The sequence below is a fragment of the Thermobia domestica genome, chromosome 5, assembly GCF_964235325.1.
Source record: "Thermobia domestica chromosome 5, izTheDome1.hap1.1, whole genome shotgun sequence".
Classification (NCBI taxonomy): domain Eukaryota; kingdom Metazoa; phylum Arthropoda; class Insecta; order Zygentoma; family Lepismatidae; genus Thermobia; species Thermobia domestica.
The window spans coordinates 151689252-151706566 of NC_137458.1; the positions used below are offsets into that span (position 1 = coordinate 151689252).

At 33.9% G+C, this 17315-nt stretch overlaps 1 protein-coding gene across 2 annotated transcripts in view; it reads right to left on the reverse strand.

The window, feature by feature from the left end:
* Positions 1–17315, reverse strand: part of LOC145686184 (pancreatic lipase-related protein 2-like) — an 85170-nt gene that overhangs the window by 26321 nt on the left and 41534 nt on the right. For both annotated transcript variants that reach the window (XM_081759208.1, XM_081759207.1), the window contains exons 3-5: positions 15985–16133; positions 3959–4207; positions 1661–1879 (exon numbers count right to left, since the gene is read on the reverse strand). In XM_081759208.1, the coding sequence (XP_081615334.1) occupies positions 1661–1879; positions 3959–4207; positions 15985–16133 (617 nt within the window). The remainder of the gene's footprint in view (positions 1–1660; positions 1880–3958; positions 4208–15984; positions 16134–17315) is intronic.

Sequence of the window (17315 nt, forward strand, 5' to 3'; positions counted from 1 at the left end):
TTATTATTATTATTATTATTATTATTATTATTATTATTATTATTATTATTATTATTAAGTATTCTGCCTTTAAGCAGGTCCTGGGACCTTTTTTTTTTTTTTTTTTTTTTTTTTTTTTTTTTTTTTTTTTTTTTTTTTTAAGGTTTGAGCCTGGAAATATTTCTTCCACGTTTCTTGATCTTCAGCTTCCTCTTAACTCCCAATATTTCCTTCTATTTTCAAATCATCGATCAGTCGTGTTCTTCTTCATACTTCTCGGTTTCCTTTCATCTTTCTTTCTATGGCGGTATGAAAAAGACAATATCTTACTCTAATTAGCCTTCCTATGAAAAATGCTGACTAAAAGCGTACTCTCCTCTCCTTATCCGTTTTAAAACATTTTCCTTTGTTACTCGCTCCGTCCATTTTATCTTCTCCATCTTCCACCAACACCATATTTCGAGGCTTTCTAAGTATTTCTTCGCTAACTTCTGTAATATCCAAGTTTCTGAACCGTACAACCCAATACTTCATACATATGACTTGACCAACTTTCTCGGGATTCTGACTACACTCATAGATGTAAACAAGAAAACACAAATCATAATTTGGCTTATCTCTTTGATTATCTAATCTAGGGGTGAGGAACCTGGGTCCTCCGGAGTCATAAAGTGCAGTCTTCTGGGCTATGTTAAATTATTTAAGGATTATGAAACATACGACAAATCAAGAACACTTTAAAAACTAAGATCATAGATGTGTATCTTGAGGACCAATTGAAGCTCAAAACGGTCATACTAAGAGCCTGATATCCCTATGCTATCTTGGGAGGCACAGTTGCTCAGTGGTAGAGTGCTTACCTCTACTGGTGTGGGGGATGCTTACTGATTCGATCCCCGGCCAAGTAAGTTTGTGGTGTGGACAACATTGTGTCCGTGGGTTTTCTAGGAATACTCCCGTTTCCACCCACATTCTCATTCCATCATTCATTCACTTACCTTAATCATCCGTTGCCTTAGCCTAAACGGTATAATCGTGGGACGTTAAACTGAAAGCTTTTATTTCATTTTACTTCCAATACTATTTTCACAAAAGTAATCTTCGAGAAATTATTAGATGAGGGAAAAGTAAATGAATAATAAATTTTCGTGCTTTATCGTTCTGATACATTATGGTATTATACATTTTCATGTAAATTATTAATGCAATTATGTAACTAATAAGTGTAAAATAACTACAAAATTCAAATATATTCAAAACTATCGTTTACAACCTTCTTGGGAAATAAACATTGTCAATGTGGCCTTTAAAACAAAACAAAAAAATTACATCCCTGATCTAAACTAACGAACAGAACTTACTCTTTTTTTATCTGTAGCATTTGGATTGTTGATTTAATTTGTTCTTCTTCAATTTTAATACCTTTCGGTACTCAAGTTTCTTAATTTCTGAAGATAATTTCTTTTTTTTTTTTTTATCTTTTTCTTATTTTTATCTAGGTGTTCTTCATATCTTTTATGGGCAACTAAAATAATATAGAAGATTTTCATAATCCTTGACATACTTTGAAGCATTTCTCCCATATTCCCTGACTTTCAAGGTTAGTGTGAATCCTGTTATAACAAAAGGAAATAATATTATAAAATAAAATTCAATGAAAAACACTGTTAAGGTTACGTACCAATTTTAATAATGGAGAGTGTTCTGGCCCTTTCAAAGAGAGCGCATCCTGGTTGATCTGCTGTTCCCCCGTTTGGAAAGAAGTCAGCGTGACCAATAGGAGTAGGGTATCCAAGAAAACCACCGTCAGTGTGAATGACATCTACAAATTCTGCATCTGCACGATCTAGTCGAGATTCTGGGCCTTTTTTCCGAAACAATGGGAAAGCTGGATCTAACCCTAGTAATAATTATCACAGCAATGATTAATAGTTTATAAAAGGTATATATTTTAATTACTCTCAACAAGTTGAAAGTTATGAAAGTAGCAAGTAGGTCTTTCGCTAAATACTAAAACTAAATAATTTACGAACCGAATAGTATTTTGTAGTTATATTTCCATATACGTGTAGCTTAATCTTGGATGTATTCTTTTGATCTTTGTATTTTAATATAATATTTTACCATGTACCAGTACCTTATTACTGTCACTACAAAGATGAGTCATTAGTCTTGCAATATTCTGATGCACAACATACCTGTATTTGTTACAAAGTATGTATTACTATACCATCTCCTGCTAGTTTGGAAAGCATCCTAATTTCAGAAAGAGCGCCATTAACCGATACGGTAGCAATCCGAAGAGTAAATGTCAGGATTATATGCCAGATGTGGCATCAATTCGATGCTATCAAGTTCCTGAATTTTTTGTTGCATTGTCAAGCCGAGAGTGGTTTCGCGTTAGCTTGTTGCAAAAGTGCGCGCTTTCGGTTCATTAATGGAGGAAGTTTTTGGTATAGTACAGCATACATCCGCTCCAACTATTCGGAATAAAGGTCAGTATTGTTGGCACGACCGTTAGGAATGAACTCGATGAATTATCGAGTTTATGCTCAGAAGGACCCTATTCGGCAACTGGTTCTGGAAGTTGGTCCTTGCTCAACCACTGTTTCTGCACATTCGGATTTCGGGAAAACATTCACTTTTCGTCACATCAGTTTCAGTAAACACACATAACGCGAATTTTGCAGTTGTTGCCGGGATACATCCACTCTCCTCTGGACCTGAACAGGAATCAACTCATGTGACACAATGCTGCAGCTCCTGATGGTTTTCCTGAGTTTGCGATGATGACAAACTATGCTGGACTGGGACCGTGCCGAATTGGCTTGACAATCGCCATGTGCTAGTGAGTGGATTTTGCTCAATGGCGTGTGATATGACTTCAGAATCTGTTACCCTGGGGCTACCGGACCTTGGCTGTTCTTCAATATTTTTACAACCTGCACGAAATTTCTGGAATCAACGAGTTCGTGTGTTGTGGTTAATTGCACCTCCCTCTTTCGGATGGCAAATGTTTTGACTTGCTGTCGCAGCGTTATATCCGAGTTCGAAACTCATATAATAATAGTTTATGTATTACACGTTGTTGAACACTTATCGTCAGAGTCACTGAAAAACTGACTGACGATACTGATGAAGTGGCAACCTTCGTGTTAAATAGTTCACTTGCCACACCACCTCTTGGGCCAGTTTGACCTTGTATTTACTGTCGATCACAGCGTATACAAGCGTCTGCTGTTTGCGTTGTGGAAATATTGCAAGGCTTATGAGTTAACCTTGTATTAAAGCCTGTGAAAGTAAAACTGCATGGGGGTGGCTCTGTTGTCATTATTGAGTGCAATGAGTCAATAAAAAACGAAATTGAAGACGTGATTCATTCAGCCAATAATTATCATTATGTAACTTCACAGCATTCAATTTGTTATACAGAGAAATAGTAGTCCATTGTATGAGTTTAGTTACTGTGCATTTGTATGCATTTAATTTACTGATAATTAGTGGCTAAAATACTAGTAAATGCAAAATGAAAAACGATTAAAAATAATAGAAAAGTATTTCCAACCAATTATAAGAAAGGTCATTTCCGTTAAGAAAAAAAGAAAAGAAAATATACTGAAATTGTAATTTAAGATGATCTTAAATACGATTTCATTTCTTACGATGGAAATACTAATACTTTGCGCTCCAGTGACATCCATGTGGATGTCATATCATTTCCCGTTTTCAGTTCAAATATTCCATATTACAAATGCTTTTCTATCAGTAAGGTAAATGCTATCCTTGCGCTTGCACAACTATGCCCTATATAAAGGTCTAGACAGTCTTTTAACAATAAATGAAAACCTAGTATTACAGCACCCACATAGAAAAATGACACCTGGAACGTATCTTTTATCTTCTAAAATTCGGAGTATTATTAAACATTTATTTCGTATTTTATGTATAATTGTGAATTTCTATTGCAAAACATTATTACCTGTAATTCGTCTGACTTTTCCGGATTTCACAGACTTTCCTGCAAAACCTACAGCATGCGCAGCAAGACTGTTCCCAATTAGATGGAAGTTTTTTATCGGCACTCCTTGACTAACTAGGAAGTCAATGAATTTAGCCATGTAATATCCCACAGCCTTTGTATTCCTCACAGCAGCAGGATACCAAGGACCTGCACTTACAGTTGACCAGTCCACCAGAATGAAATTATGACCCCCTCGCTGCATATAAGCTAGTAAAAGAAAGTGACGTAAGTATACATAATATATGATTGGAACAGGAGAACATGGAAGCGGGATCGTAAAATAGATTACTTACTAGAAAATAGTGAAAGCATAATGACACAGAATGAAAATAATGCACTATAAATTTCGTTAAAAGCTTCATCAGATAGAGGGAGATGACTTATGGACAAAAGAAGAAAATTAAAGAACAGAAAAGTAGCTGTAAGGCGTCCGGGTAAGCGCTGTCGCTTGTCACCCAGGAATTACGTAATACTTTTCCTGTAGTTAAGTATTCGGCATTATACCATCATTTTTCACTATTATTATTATTATTATTATTATTATTATTATTATTATTATTATTATTATTATTATTATTATTATTATTATTATTATTATTATTATTATTATTATTATTATTCGTAATTTACCACAAATGCAGAGCCGGCCTTACATAATTAGTCTCCCCGAAAAATAGTATCATTTGCCGCCCCTTCTTCTTTGTCCAGCAGGAAGAAATCTTAAAAGCCACGATTTTAAATATGCTACCCCATCATGAACAACGAAGGGGAGGGAAAATGCACTCTCACTCAGAGAGGTCTAAACACTACAAATACAATCTCGTTGTGTCTGTTTTTTTCTTTACATAATAATTTATTATGTTAATGAAAAGCAAAACAAACACAAATGCAGAGGAAAGGTGATCATCCTTTTTATAGAATTCAATATTGGCTTCAATCTCAATATATCAGTTTTCAATTCCAGTGCAACTAGCTCTTTTATCTTTATTTCTTGATTTTCCTTCTACATTTGTTGAAAAATTAAAAAAAAAAAAAAAAATTAATTTCCCTTTCAATGATGAGGAACTTTCCCCTTCAACGAACTATTCGTGCCAAAGACATGATTAGTTTTTATATCAAAACTGTGTTAACTAACTAAATGGAAGAGGTGTTCGCTACTGTTCGAGAATTGAGCTTTTGTATTTGATAACAATGAAGCAATTCATGCTATGATTTTTTTGATCATTTGCTTTAATAATGTCCATGGGACCTTAAACTAATGCAACCTAAACATGATTTAAGAATATAGTATTCAAATAGAAGGTCCGCTTAGTAAAGGACCAATCCGGTTTGCCATAAGGACCAGACCGTATCACGTCATTAGGTCAAAAGTCACGTTGCGTGCTAAATCAAGTTTAGTTTCCAAATCCAGATTTGAGATATTTCAAGCACGTAACCTCCGCGTGGAGCGTTCTGGGTAATTGAAAGAAGATGTATATACTTTATCATTATTTATGACTTTAGTCAAACAACTTTACTTTTGACAATGTTTTATCCGTATTTACCTTACATGCTATACATCGTTTTTAAGCTCTTCATTGTCTTTGCAATAAGCTTTCAATTAGCCATCTTCCTTTTATAGTTGTTGAGATATGTGGATGACTTCACTTTTTTCACTGATTTTTCATTGATTTAATTGTTCATGTTTCGTGATATTTTACTATATTTTATCTATTTTAGGACTTTTTTTTTTCAATATAAAATCTGCATAGTTTGTTCCATATTTAAGTTGAATTTCAGCCATCTCTCTCTTTTGGTTTTGAGATAAGTGGAGGAATTATTTGTTTTTCATTGATTTTTCCATTAACAATAATGTTAATGTTTCGTGCTTCCTGACTACGTTCCATCCATCTTAGAACAATTTGTTTTTGGAATATAGACTCTTCTATATTTAAGCTGAATTTCAACCATCTCTCTCTTTTGGTTTTGAAATAAGTAGAGGAATTATTTGTTTTTCATTGATTTTCCCATTAACAATAATATTAATGTTTCGTGCTTCCTGACTATGTTCCATCCATCTTAGGACAATTTGTTTTTGGAATATAGACTCTTCTATATTTAAGCTGAATTTCAACCATCTCTCTCTTTTGGTTTTTGAGATAAGTGGAGGAATTATTTGTTTTTCGTTGATATTTCCATTCACAATAATATTAATGTTTCGTGCTTCCTGGCTATGTTCCATCCATCTTAGGACAATTTGTTTTTGGAATATAGACTCTTCTATATTTAAGCTGAATTTCAACCATCTTTCTCTTTTGAGTTTTGAGATGAGTGGAGAATTGTTTGTTTTTCATTGATATTTCCATTAACAATAATGTTAATATTTCGTGCTTCCTGACTATGTTCCATCCATTTTAGGACAATTTGTTTTTGGAATATAGACTCTTCTATATTTAAGCTGAATTTCAACCATCTTTCTCTTTTGGTTTTTGAGATAAGTGGAGGAATTATTTGTTTTTCATTGATTTTTCCATTAACAATAATGTTAATGTTTCGTGCTTTCTGACTATGTTTCATCCATTTTAGGACAACTTGTTTCTGAAATATAGACTCTTCTATATTTAAGCAGAATTTCAACCATCTTTCTCTTTTGCTTTTTGAGATAAGTGGAGGAATTATTTGTTTTTCATTGACTTTCCATTAACAATAATGTTAATTTTCATGCTTTCTAACTATGTTCTATCTATTTTAGGACAATTTGCTTTTGGAATATAGAATCTACATAGTCTCTTCTACATTTGAGCTGAATTTCAGGCATCTCCCTCAAAGTCTGTTCACATCATGCAACCGGATAGGCCCTTTAACTACCATCATCATGCACGTGTTGCATACATGGTAGAGTCGGCCCTGCACAAGTGGTATGTGCACAACTGGTAGGAGTATGTGTGTCCAACGTCAGGAGAATGCAAAATAACAATAGGTATGAGACATTTGTTAGTTAACAGTAAATTTTTATATATATACGTATATATAGTACATAAATAAATAGATAAACATTTTGTGGCAGAATAAAAATTTTCTATTTTGTTATTACCAACAAACAACATAAATTTTAGCGCCATAAAAATTCGGTTTTCTCTAAAACTACGTATAGGAATTTAACTTCAATTATTTCATTTCGTTCAGCTGTGTGCCATCTATTGACTGATACATAACTTTGGATATTATTTTAGTTAAACAGAAATTAACGATTAAGATATTATTGATAATTCTTAAGGCTTATGATTATTGATAATTTTGGGACTATATTTCATTAACCATACTATCTACTATCATCTTGTTAGTGTCATAATGAAGGACTTGATGGAGGTAAACTTTGGCATCACTTTCAACTTGTTAGGCGGTATGGTTCTCGTACAGCGTCAAGTCTTATGTTTACAAACATATTTGTTTCTTCTCGATTTTCTCAAAAATTGCGCATGGGGTTTTTACACTCACTCATATCATTTTGTTTAGTTTAATAAGATCTATTGATTGGTATATGTCTCATCTTTGGACATACTTTCCTGTTAAACGCTAACATTGTAGAATTATATTTCTAGTAATTCATCATTACTTATTTATCTCAACTCCATTTTTTGAATGTAAATGAATATTTCTCTTAATTTATTGTCTGTCCACTCCCCTGAACTCTTACCGACCTCTCCGTCTGATTAGTCTTATCTTTCCTTGCTAAACTCTCTCTACCTTCAGGCTGGCAACACTGCCACGTGAGCCCGCATTCTAAAATGACACCGATCATTGGACACTTCTTAGCTACTTTTCGGCTCTGTAGTGTTTACTCCTTTTTTTTCTAACGTCTTTTTCTTCCTATCTGATGAAGAATTTAGCGAAATCGCTTATAAAATACGGTATATTTTTAGTGTGTAGTTATTATTTCACTATTTTCTGGTAAGTATTTTATCTTATATATATATATATATATATATATATATATATATTCATTACAAACGTCAACATTGAACTAACATTGACATTTATTAACAACAAATCTACTTGGTATGAAGCACATTAACTCTTTCTAAACATCAAATAGGAAGATTACAACATTGCATGAAGAAAGAAAGATAATCATTCAGAATCTACCTTTCCTGAAATAGAAAACAAAACAAAAAAAAAAAAATAGTAATGTTTCAGTCACAAAAAAAAAAAAAAAAACGGAAAAATAAAACACTACATAGGGCTTCGTATGTTGTGTCGGTGAGATTAGAGCACAACATATAGACTAAATGGATAAGAAGTGGACTTTAAGAGTAGAGTAAGAAGTGAAAAAACTATTCTGAACTAAGAATGGACTCGTGTGTTTGACAAATTAATTCATTAAAAAGAAAAAAAGAACTGTAATATCCATATAAAATTGCGTCAAGAAACCGGGTTCAATGCATGAAGAATAAATACTTTCCATTATGATAATTAATCTACTATTGGTAGATACAATCTAGCTTCAAGCTGTATCTCATAGAACACTTGTCATATTATAAAATGCACAAAAGGAGAAATAAATAATTAAAAGAATATTTTTGGGTAAGTGCGAACATAAACCCATGATGATAAAACAATTGAATGACCTTATTTGTTATGAAGTATTTTGCTGAACCCACATACTCAAATATAAATAAGATTCAAAAAGAATTTTGAGTTCAGTGGTAGATAACCCATTTGGGAACCAAGGTTTAATTCTCGTCTGGATCTGTTGTTTATGTGCTGGGAATATTTGTTTGTTCTTATCATGTTGCAATTAAGAATGGAGCCATTAGCTTTATAATTTGAATCTTGCATTCCAAGAAATACTCGTACAACATAAGCATTGCGAAATGCTTTCATTATCAATACTTTGTTATAACTTTAAGAAGATAGTCAAGTCAATATGCAGTCGTTTTCTTTAATAAATTGATGTTTATTTGTTCAACATAGTTTTTCTGTTGAATATATAATGCTTTTGTTTTCCCACATTTCCATAATGATAATTCGGTTGTTGGTGTTTAAGAAATAACTCATAGCTTTCACCTCTGAAATGGAAAATCAAGTGGTAGTTCGTTTGATAATATTTTCTGAATTTTTTTTTTTTTCTTCTCTTTGGCGCTGGTCCAGACTGATAAATAAATAGTGTTGAAACCCTGTAATGCGTCGTGAAACGACGGGGCATTACAGATTTTCAATTACGAATAGAAACCTTTCGTTGTTATTTAACTGTTGCAGTAAGTATAATTATGTATCATCTTGATATAAGAGTAAAATAACATCTACATATCGGAATATTAATTTAATGTAAACATGGAGATGTCAGTGTATAGCATTCATTATTATGTTCATGACTATAGTACTTGTTTTAAGGAGGAAGACTCATTTAAACATCTTCAATGGCGACCTACCTATGTGGTAGTGACCTCCCATTCTTCAAATGCTTCCAAGCTACCTACGTGGTAGTGGCCTTCCTTTCTTCATCAGCTTCCGACCTACCTACATGGGTAATGACATCTCATTCTTCGAATGGTTCCGAACGACCTACGTGGTAGTGACCTCCCATTCTTCACATGCTTCCTAACTAGCTACGTAGTAGTGATCTCCTCTTCTTAAAATGCTTCCAAGCTACCTACGTGGTAGTGACCTTCCCTTCTTCATAAGCTTCCGACCTACCTACGTGGTACTGACATCCCATTTTTCACACGCTTCCGAACTACCTCCGTGGTAGTGATCTTCCCTTCTTCACATGCTTCCGAACTACCTACGTGATAGTGGCCTTCTCTTCTTTATAAGCTTCCGACCTACCTACCTGGGTGGTGATATATCCTTTTTAAACATGCTTCCGAACTACCTACGTGGTAGTGACTTCACCTTCTTCACATACTTCCAACATCACTACATCGTAGCGACTTTTCTAGTGCCATGCTTAAAATGGCACAACTTCCAAATTATTTAACATATTCGGATTGGAGATTTTTTTAAACTTAGAGAGAATGCTTCGTGAATGAAAGTTAAGAGTGCATAGTTTAAATACCATTCTGTCTATACGTTCAAGAGCCGATTTAAACCTTCGTGTCAATAAAGGATTAAGAAAATGTTGTTATTGAATGATCTCAATATTGAACGTATATTGCTCTAAATCTTTATTTCGTCGGAGCAGTAACACATCAATAATGACCAAACACTTTTATTTGATCTAGTGAACTAAAGAACTCGAGTAAACTTCATTTACCCTATTCTAAAAAGCGTGCACGGTATACTTCTGCCGTAAGGAAATTAATGATATGTTCATTCAATTTTCACCAATCTCATAGGAAGAGAGAAGAATGGGGCAAATGTAGCATGCTACATTGTGTTGACGGCCATATCAAACCAAGGTTAAATCAGTTTTTATGATGTACTGAAGTGAAGTTTGGATACTGATACAAAAGGATGCAGAAGGATTTAAGATGACTATAACTCAAATATCGTCAATAGATGTCAGTACATTCCCTTTGCGACAATATTCAAGATAATTAAATCAAATTCAAGAGATGATGAATATGCAAACTGTCCAAAGGCAAGTTGAATATATAATCAAAAGATAATTCGTGCATTTTTGAATTATTTTATTTATTGTTGAGATTGCTTAACTTTATTCTTCAGTAACACTTTCCAAAAATGAAATTCTCTGAACAATGAAAAAAATCCAACACAGATTATTTATTCTCTGATTATCGATTCAATTCGTTTCTAGGCAAAATTTCAATATGCATCTCTTGATTTTGACTGAACTCTTGCTAATATTGTCGTTCCCTACAAAATACATTAGGACGATAGAAAAAACGTGCTGCAATTTAAAGTGATTAGCATTCCTTTAAGCTCACCTTAGTGTATCTGAGAGGAAAATACTCAGAATCGAAAACAGATAATGTAGAAATTGAAACAATAAGAAATTATACACCATATACAAAGAACCAACTGAGGTAACAGAAGTAAAACTAAGAAGGTTGCAGTGGATAGACTATGCGTACGGAATAAATGAAGAAGGCGTTGAAGAAAGGCATTACTGGGAAGGATGTACAAGGAAAGAGTAGTGAGGAAATCAAAGAAGAGGAAAGAACAGTGGGAAAGAAAGAAGAAATGGGAAAATCAAGTCAAAGAGAATATTTTAAAACTGTTAGGAATACGCAATTGGATAGATACCAGTAAAAGATATTAAGGACCGGAGGAGACTACTTGGGAAGACAGAGGCCCAATTTGGGCTGTAGTGTCATAGAGGAAGATAATTCTATTGACTGAAAGTTGCGTGACAGCAACACTAGCATATAAAGTTCGTTCTTTCACTGATATACACAAACATGAAAAGGTCGAATTTGGACTTAAAAGTTTCATTAGGTGTCAGTGGCGGCGTAAGGCAAACTGGGGCCCGGGGCCAGTGAAGTAGATTAGGGCCCCTTTTCGAACAATCGCGATTTATATTTTTGACATTCATTCACATAATCACTTTTTCTGTTTACTCTTCCCCCTTTCCCGTTGGTGTGTGTGTTTAGATCATTTTAATCATATATATATATATAATGGGATGACATTCAGCATCCCTGTCTATTTTTTAATACTTAGAACCTCCTTCGGGCTGGTATCTAAAAATAAAACAGGACCAAGACTATCATTGCATATTGTTTTCCTTTTCATTCATTTTTAAACAAAGGACATGATAGAAAAAGGATTAGGGATACAAGTGTAACGGAAACTACAACCCAGAACAAAAATAACATGATCTTAAGAACAAACAAAACTTAACCAAGAATGCAGAATTTATCCTACACCTATATTATCCTAGTATCAAGGCGTACTGTAATTAGATGGAATAGTGGAAGTAATGCTCCTAATAATACATTTAGAGACAAATTTACCTACAAAATGTACCAATGAGCTGATATTGAAAAAAAAAATGCAAATAATAATATAACCGATGAGATTTCTAAATGTAAGCTCTATGTTTTCTAGAATTCTTTGTGTTTCCTCCTGTGCAATTTCTCATATGAGTCAGTTTATTCATAGTTTCTCCCTGTCTGAATTTGCTTTTCTCCCTGTCTGAATATGCATGGGTTTTATTTGATTAGATTTTTCTTCTACAATTAGCCCCATTCACTTTAACATTAGGTTCCTCTCCAATGATCATACACAATACTTAAACACTTTCTTTCTTTCTTTCTTTCTTTTTTTTACCGAACTATCAGTAAATAATAGCTAGAATAGATTTCTCTCCTGCGTGTCTTTTTCATTTATCTTTCACTAGGTTTCTCTCCAGTGATAATGTACTATCTATTTAGTCCCACTACTTTTGCCGGAGTATCAATGAATAGTTAAGCACTAGAATATTTCTCTCCTGCTTGTCTATTTTACTATTGTTTCCAGATTTCACACTTGTTTTATGATTATATTATTTTGTATTTAATAATTCAGTCATGTTTATATTCTGTCACTTATGATTATTTCCATTATCTCTTACTAACATAGTATTAGAATATATTATAACAAAAAATCCTGAATGTATTGAATAATTGGGAATATATTATAGATTAAATATGTAAACACATAATTCTACTACGGGTTATACCATCCTACTTTTCATTACCAGCTATCACCAGTCAATTGACAGATCTTAACGGCTTTTTATTATATTACTCTTTTGGTATGTTTGTATTTTTATTGCCTTCACTTCAAACATGAAACTACTTTCGACAGTAGTTCCACTACCATATTAGCCAGTGTTTCACCAACTTTCAGAATGATACCTTTCTTGCTTTGGTAGCAGCGAAAGTCTCAACTATATTATCAAAATCCAAAGTAGATGCTATTTCATTTTCGATAGAAAGAATGTCCAGATTCGTGAATCTTTCTTGACTCACTGTGGAACGCAAGTATGATTTTATCAATTTCATTTTGTTGAAAGACCTTTCACATGATGCGACAGATACATGCAGTGTTATCAAAATCTGAAGAGCGGTTGGCAAACTTTAGTAAATTTCAAGCCCCATTGAAGATACATATTTCAGGATACCTTGTGGGGAAAAGTCAAGCTGTTCTTTAGCTTTCTGAGCACACCTTAGTGAACGGATTATATCCTTACAATCCTGAAATAATTCCAAGCCATTCAAGTCATTTGGGTAGAACAAAGCCATATCAGATCAACATGCTTTTAGCCTTTCCTTGCTCTCATAATCTAGCTGCTGCACAAAGTTGGCCATGCAACACAGGAATCCAAATCTGTCGTTCAGGTCAAGTATCTGAGTAAAATGATCATTCATTTGTTGTCTCATTTCATCTAGAATTTCATTGATAGAGCGCTTCACTTTGGCCTGTGCAGTCAGAGGTTCATTCTTTGCTTCTCTAGGCATGCATCTCTTTATCCTGTGTGTATCTACAGTTATGTTCCATTCCCTGCAACGTCTTTCAGCTGCAGATATGATTTCCTTGCCCAGCTCAAATCTCCAGGTATCAGTGGTGTCAACCAGGCTCTGTAAGAGTTTGATTGAAACTCATATCCTGAGATTGAAGGAATTTTTTGATCCGATCAATATATGAGAGATTTGCAGACCAGAAATATAGTAAAGCGATGAAGTTAAATGACTGGATGCTTGCAAGATAAAGACCAGCATCTCTTCTAGTATCAAGTGTTTCAGTCGAAGTGTCACGCAGATCTTCCAACAGATCAATTACTTCATCCAATTGACTAGAAAGTGTCTCCAAAGCTTCTGCTTTTGAACTCTATCTAGTGTCAGTTTTACGTTTCAGACCAATCTTTACGTGATTTTGCAGCACATTCCATCGGTGAGTAGATCTAGAGAAGAATACCAAAAACGTTACATTGCTCCAAACAAAGTGACCGCCAGAACGTTCACGTGCGCAGCATGTAAGCCACAAGGTTCAATGAATTATTGTTACAAGGAACGAAAATGGCCAAAGAACTTATATTCCGTATCAAAGTTTGAACTCCAGAATATTGCATGGTCATTGTAGGCTGATTTTATCACAAAACTGGCCTCTGCAATCTTAATATCAAGCTTATCACGTTGTAGTTACTTCAGTATTTCAGCAGAAATACTCTCAGCAGTCTTTCCTTTGACAGAGATAAAGTCAATAAATGCTTCCCGAACTTGAACGGAATCACGTTGTATGTCAACAAATCGAATGATTTGTGAGAACTGTTCTACAATCAGGAGTTGAATTAAATATAATGCTGAAGTATTTTGAATATTTGAACACCTGTTTTCTTATTGAGTATTTTCTTCATTCTAAATTTGTGGGCTGAAATGTAAATTCATACGCCAAAACACAAGAGCAGAAAAGGGGAAGCCAGCTGAACAAAAGGGTTTCGATCGCTGAAAATTCGACTTGTAAAGGATAAAAGAAAAAACAGAAGAAAAAGAAGTGAATCTGCGACTATAGCGTTTGCTCCTAAGAGCTTTCAGTTAGCAACAGAATGCTAGTACCCTAATAAAGCATTGCGTTGATCCTTTCTTTCTACCCTTCTCTTGGACTGATATGTGAATAAATAAATAAATAAACAGTGATGTTTTAGGAAGCAGGCTAGCAGATGGGGCCCCATTACTTGCATCATAAGATCTTAGAATGTAAACAATACAATATACTTTGACTTTCTTTTATTATATTTTAATCTACACAACTTTTTCCTTTAAATTTCTCTGAGGTTATTGAACAAAGTGAAACTTTTATTTTATTCATATTTTAATCCACATACATTTTTTCCTTTAAATTTCTTTGGGGCCCCAAGAGAGTGAAACTTTCATTTTATTTATTTTTCACCTACATTCAACTTTTAGCTTTGATTTTCTTGGGTGTCCCAAAAGTGAAACGTTTACTTTATTTTTCACCTATATTCAGAGCTTTTTCCTTTAAATTTCTTTGGGAGCCTCCAAGATAATGAAACTTATTTTATTTATTTTTAATCTACATTCAGTTTTTTCTTTAAATTTCTTTCGGGTCTCCAAGAGAGTGAGGCCCGAAGCTTATAGCTTATACGGAAATCCGGCACTGGTTAGCTTTATTAGACAGATATTTCTGTTGTTTTATCCGTCATTTGGTGTAATATTGATTGACAGTTAATTGCGTTTCCTTTTAGGGAAGGTGTGGATTATAAATCTCGACAGCCCTTGTACGGCTCATGCTAACAAAGTTCCTTAGTAATTATTTTTTACCTACCGTCGGGGGCCCCCAGAAAGTGGGGCCCGGGGCGCGGGCACCGCTCGCCCCGCCCTTACGCCGCCACTGTTAGGTGTATATACAAGCTAAAAGTTAGTCTCGACTAGAGTATTGATCTTGCTTCATATTCTTAAGTAACTCATTTGGAATATGGACTTGGAGACACATGAAATGCATGCAAACAAACATGTTCGTTGAGTAAAAGAAATTGAGAATATTCATCAAAGCAATCATGTAAGCATCATTAAATGTCACAAGACTCTTCCACCATATTTATTTGTACATTTATAATCTATCTAAACAACATTTATCATGCATTTACTGATATAAAAAACTAAACATAACATATTTATACTACGAAATACAGTATATTGTACATTTATTTACATATACCAATAAGTGTATATAGCAATCGATTATTAAATTATTTTATTAAGAGTGTAAACTTGATACCATTGATACTCAAAGTAGAAGATTAATGCAATTCCTATCTGGTGCTAGTTGGACTTCGAACAAAACACCAGGTTTAAGCTGTTGAAAAATGTTAGGTGAATTTCTCTTTATGAACCCTTGAGGTACGAACGGTAGTTACTGGTTCTAAAGTTACATCATTCAATTGGTGGATACTGTAAGGTAAATTATAACTGCATAGTTCTCCTTTAATGAGTGAAGGCTGAATTAATATATAAAAGGATGAGAAATTAATATATAATTTATACTGCAAATAAGTGAGGAACAAAGAATATTGGAGGCCAAACTCACAACATTTTTACCTCTCCTCATGGCAACACTATCAGGGGACGTTTCTCCTCTCATAAAGCCATGAAGATACATAACAGTCGGAAGACTTTTGTTAAAATTTGAAGCGTTCAAAAGCTCTTCATCCTTCACCTTCAATCTCTGGTAGTCTTCAGGGTTCTCACTGCAAAATAAATTGACAGATAAATTAGAATGTTTATATAGTTTATTTTCTTTAAGTGTGGATTTAGCGCTTAAATAGTATTGGAATAAGATTCACAAAGACATATAAGAGTTAGTGGCTTAACAAAACCAATATTTTCATACTCATTTTATTCGTAAACTTTGGAATATACAGTTTTCGTGTCTCACAGATGCATACTCAGATGAGATGCTGAGGAACTCCAACTACTTACTTCATATTTTTATGAGTAAATTTTTGACTAGAACTGCTTTTATTTCAATTCTAGTATGATGTTTGGAGACGACTCAGATTTAGTAAAGCAACACTGCTGACACTATTGAGTAGGCATTTTTTTTTTAAAGTATAAACACGGAATAATGTATTTATTCTGAACCGAATTTCGTCGACCTGAATTTGGAAGTTATCTTTAACGTCGTTTAGATCTTTAAAACTATCTCAGTCACTTAGTTCATCAATAATATTTCCTATAACATCTCCGAAGTCACTAGCTATTTGGTCCAAGAGATCTATAGCGACTTATTTATATAATATATATATATATATATAAAATCAACAGATAAATAGTTATTACAGAACTCCAAATAGAAAAGTAAAAACACCCAATAATACACAGATGGGGCTCCAGGTAACCCCAAAGGAAATATAAGACATGAAAAACAATCAAAAAATTTTATTAAGCTGAACACGTCGGCAAAATAGTAGATCATGACATTAACTAAGAAAATGAAATGAAATCTTTGAGTTTTACATCCCACGGTTATGCCGGTTAGGCTAAAGGAGACGGTGATGATGAGTAATGAATGAAATGGTGGAATGAAAAAAGTAGGAGGAAAGGGGAGAACCCCGAGGAAATCCACGCACACGGTTTGTCCACCACAAGGTTCACTTGGCGGAGGCTGGGATCGAACCGGAGACCCCAAGCACCAGAGGTGAACGCTCTACCACTGAGCCACCGTGGCCCGACATTAACTAAGAATATCAAAACGCACAGCAAGTCAGAACGTGCAGTGAGACTTTTTTTTAGGTATACAAAGAAGTGATTTGTTAAAAATTAAAACTAACATTTCTTGATTTGACTTCTAAAAGTAGGTCAATAATTGAAGTTTGAATGATAAAAACAAATAACTTCTTACCACATTTAGAACAAAAATATTTTTTTTA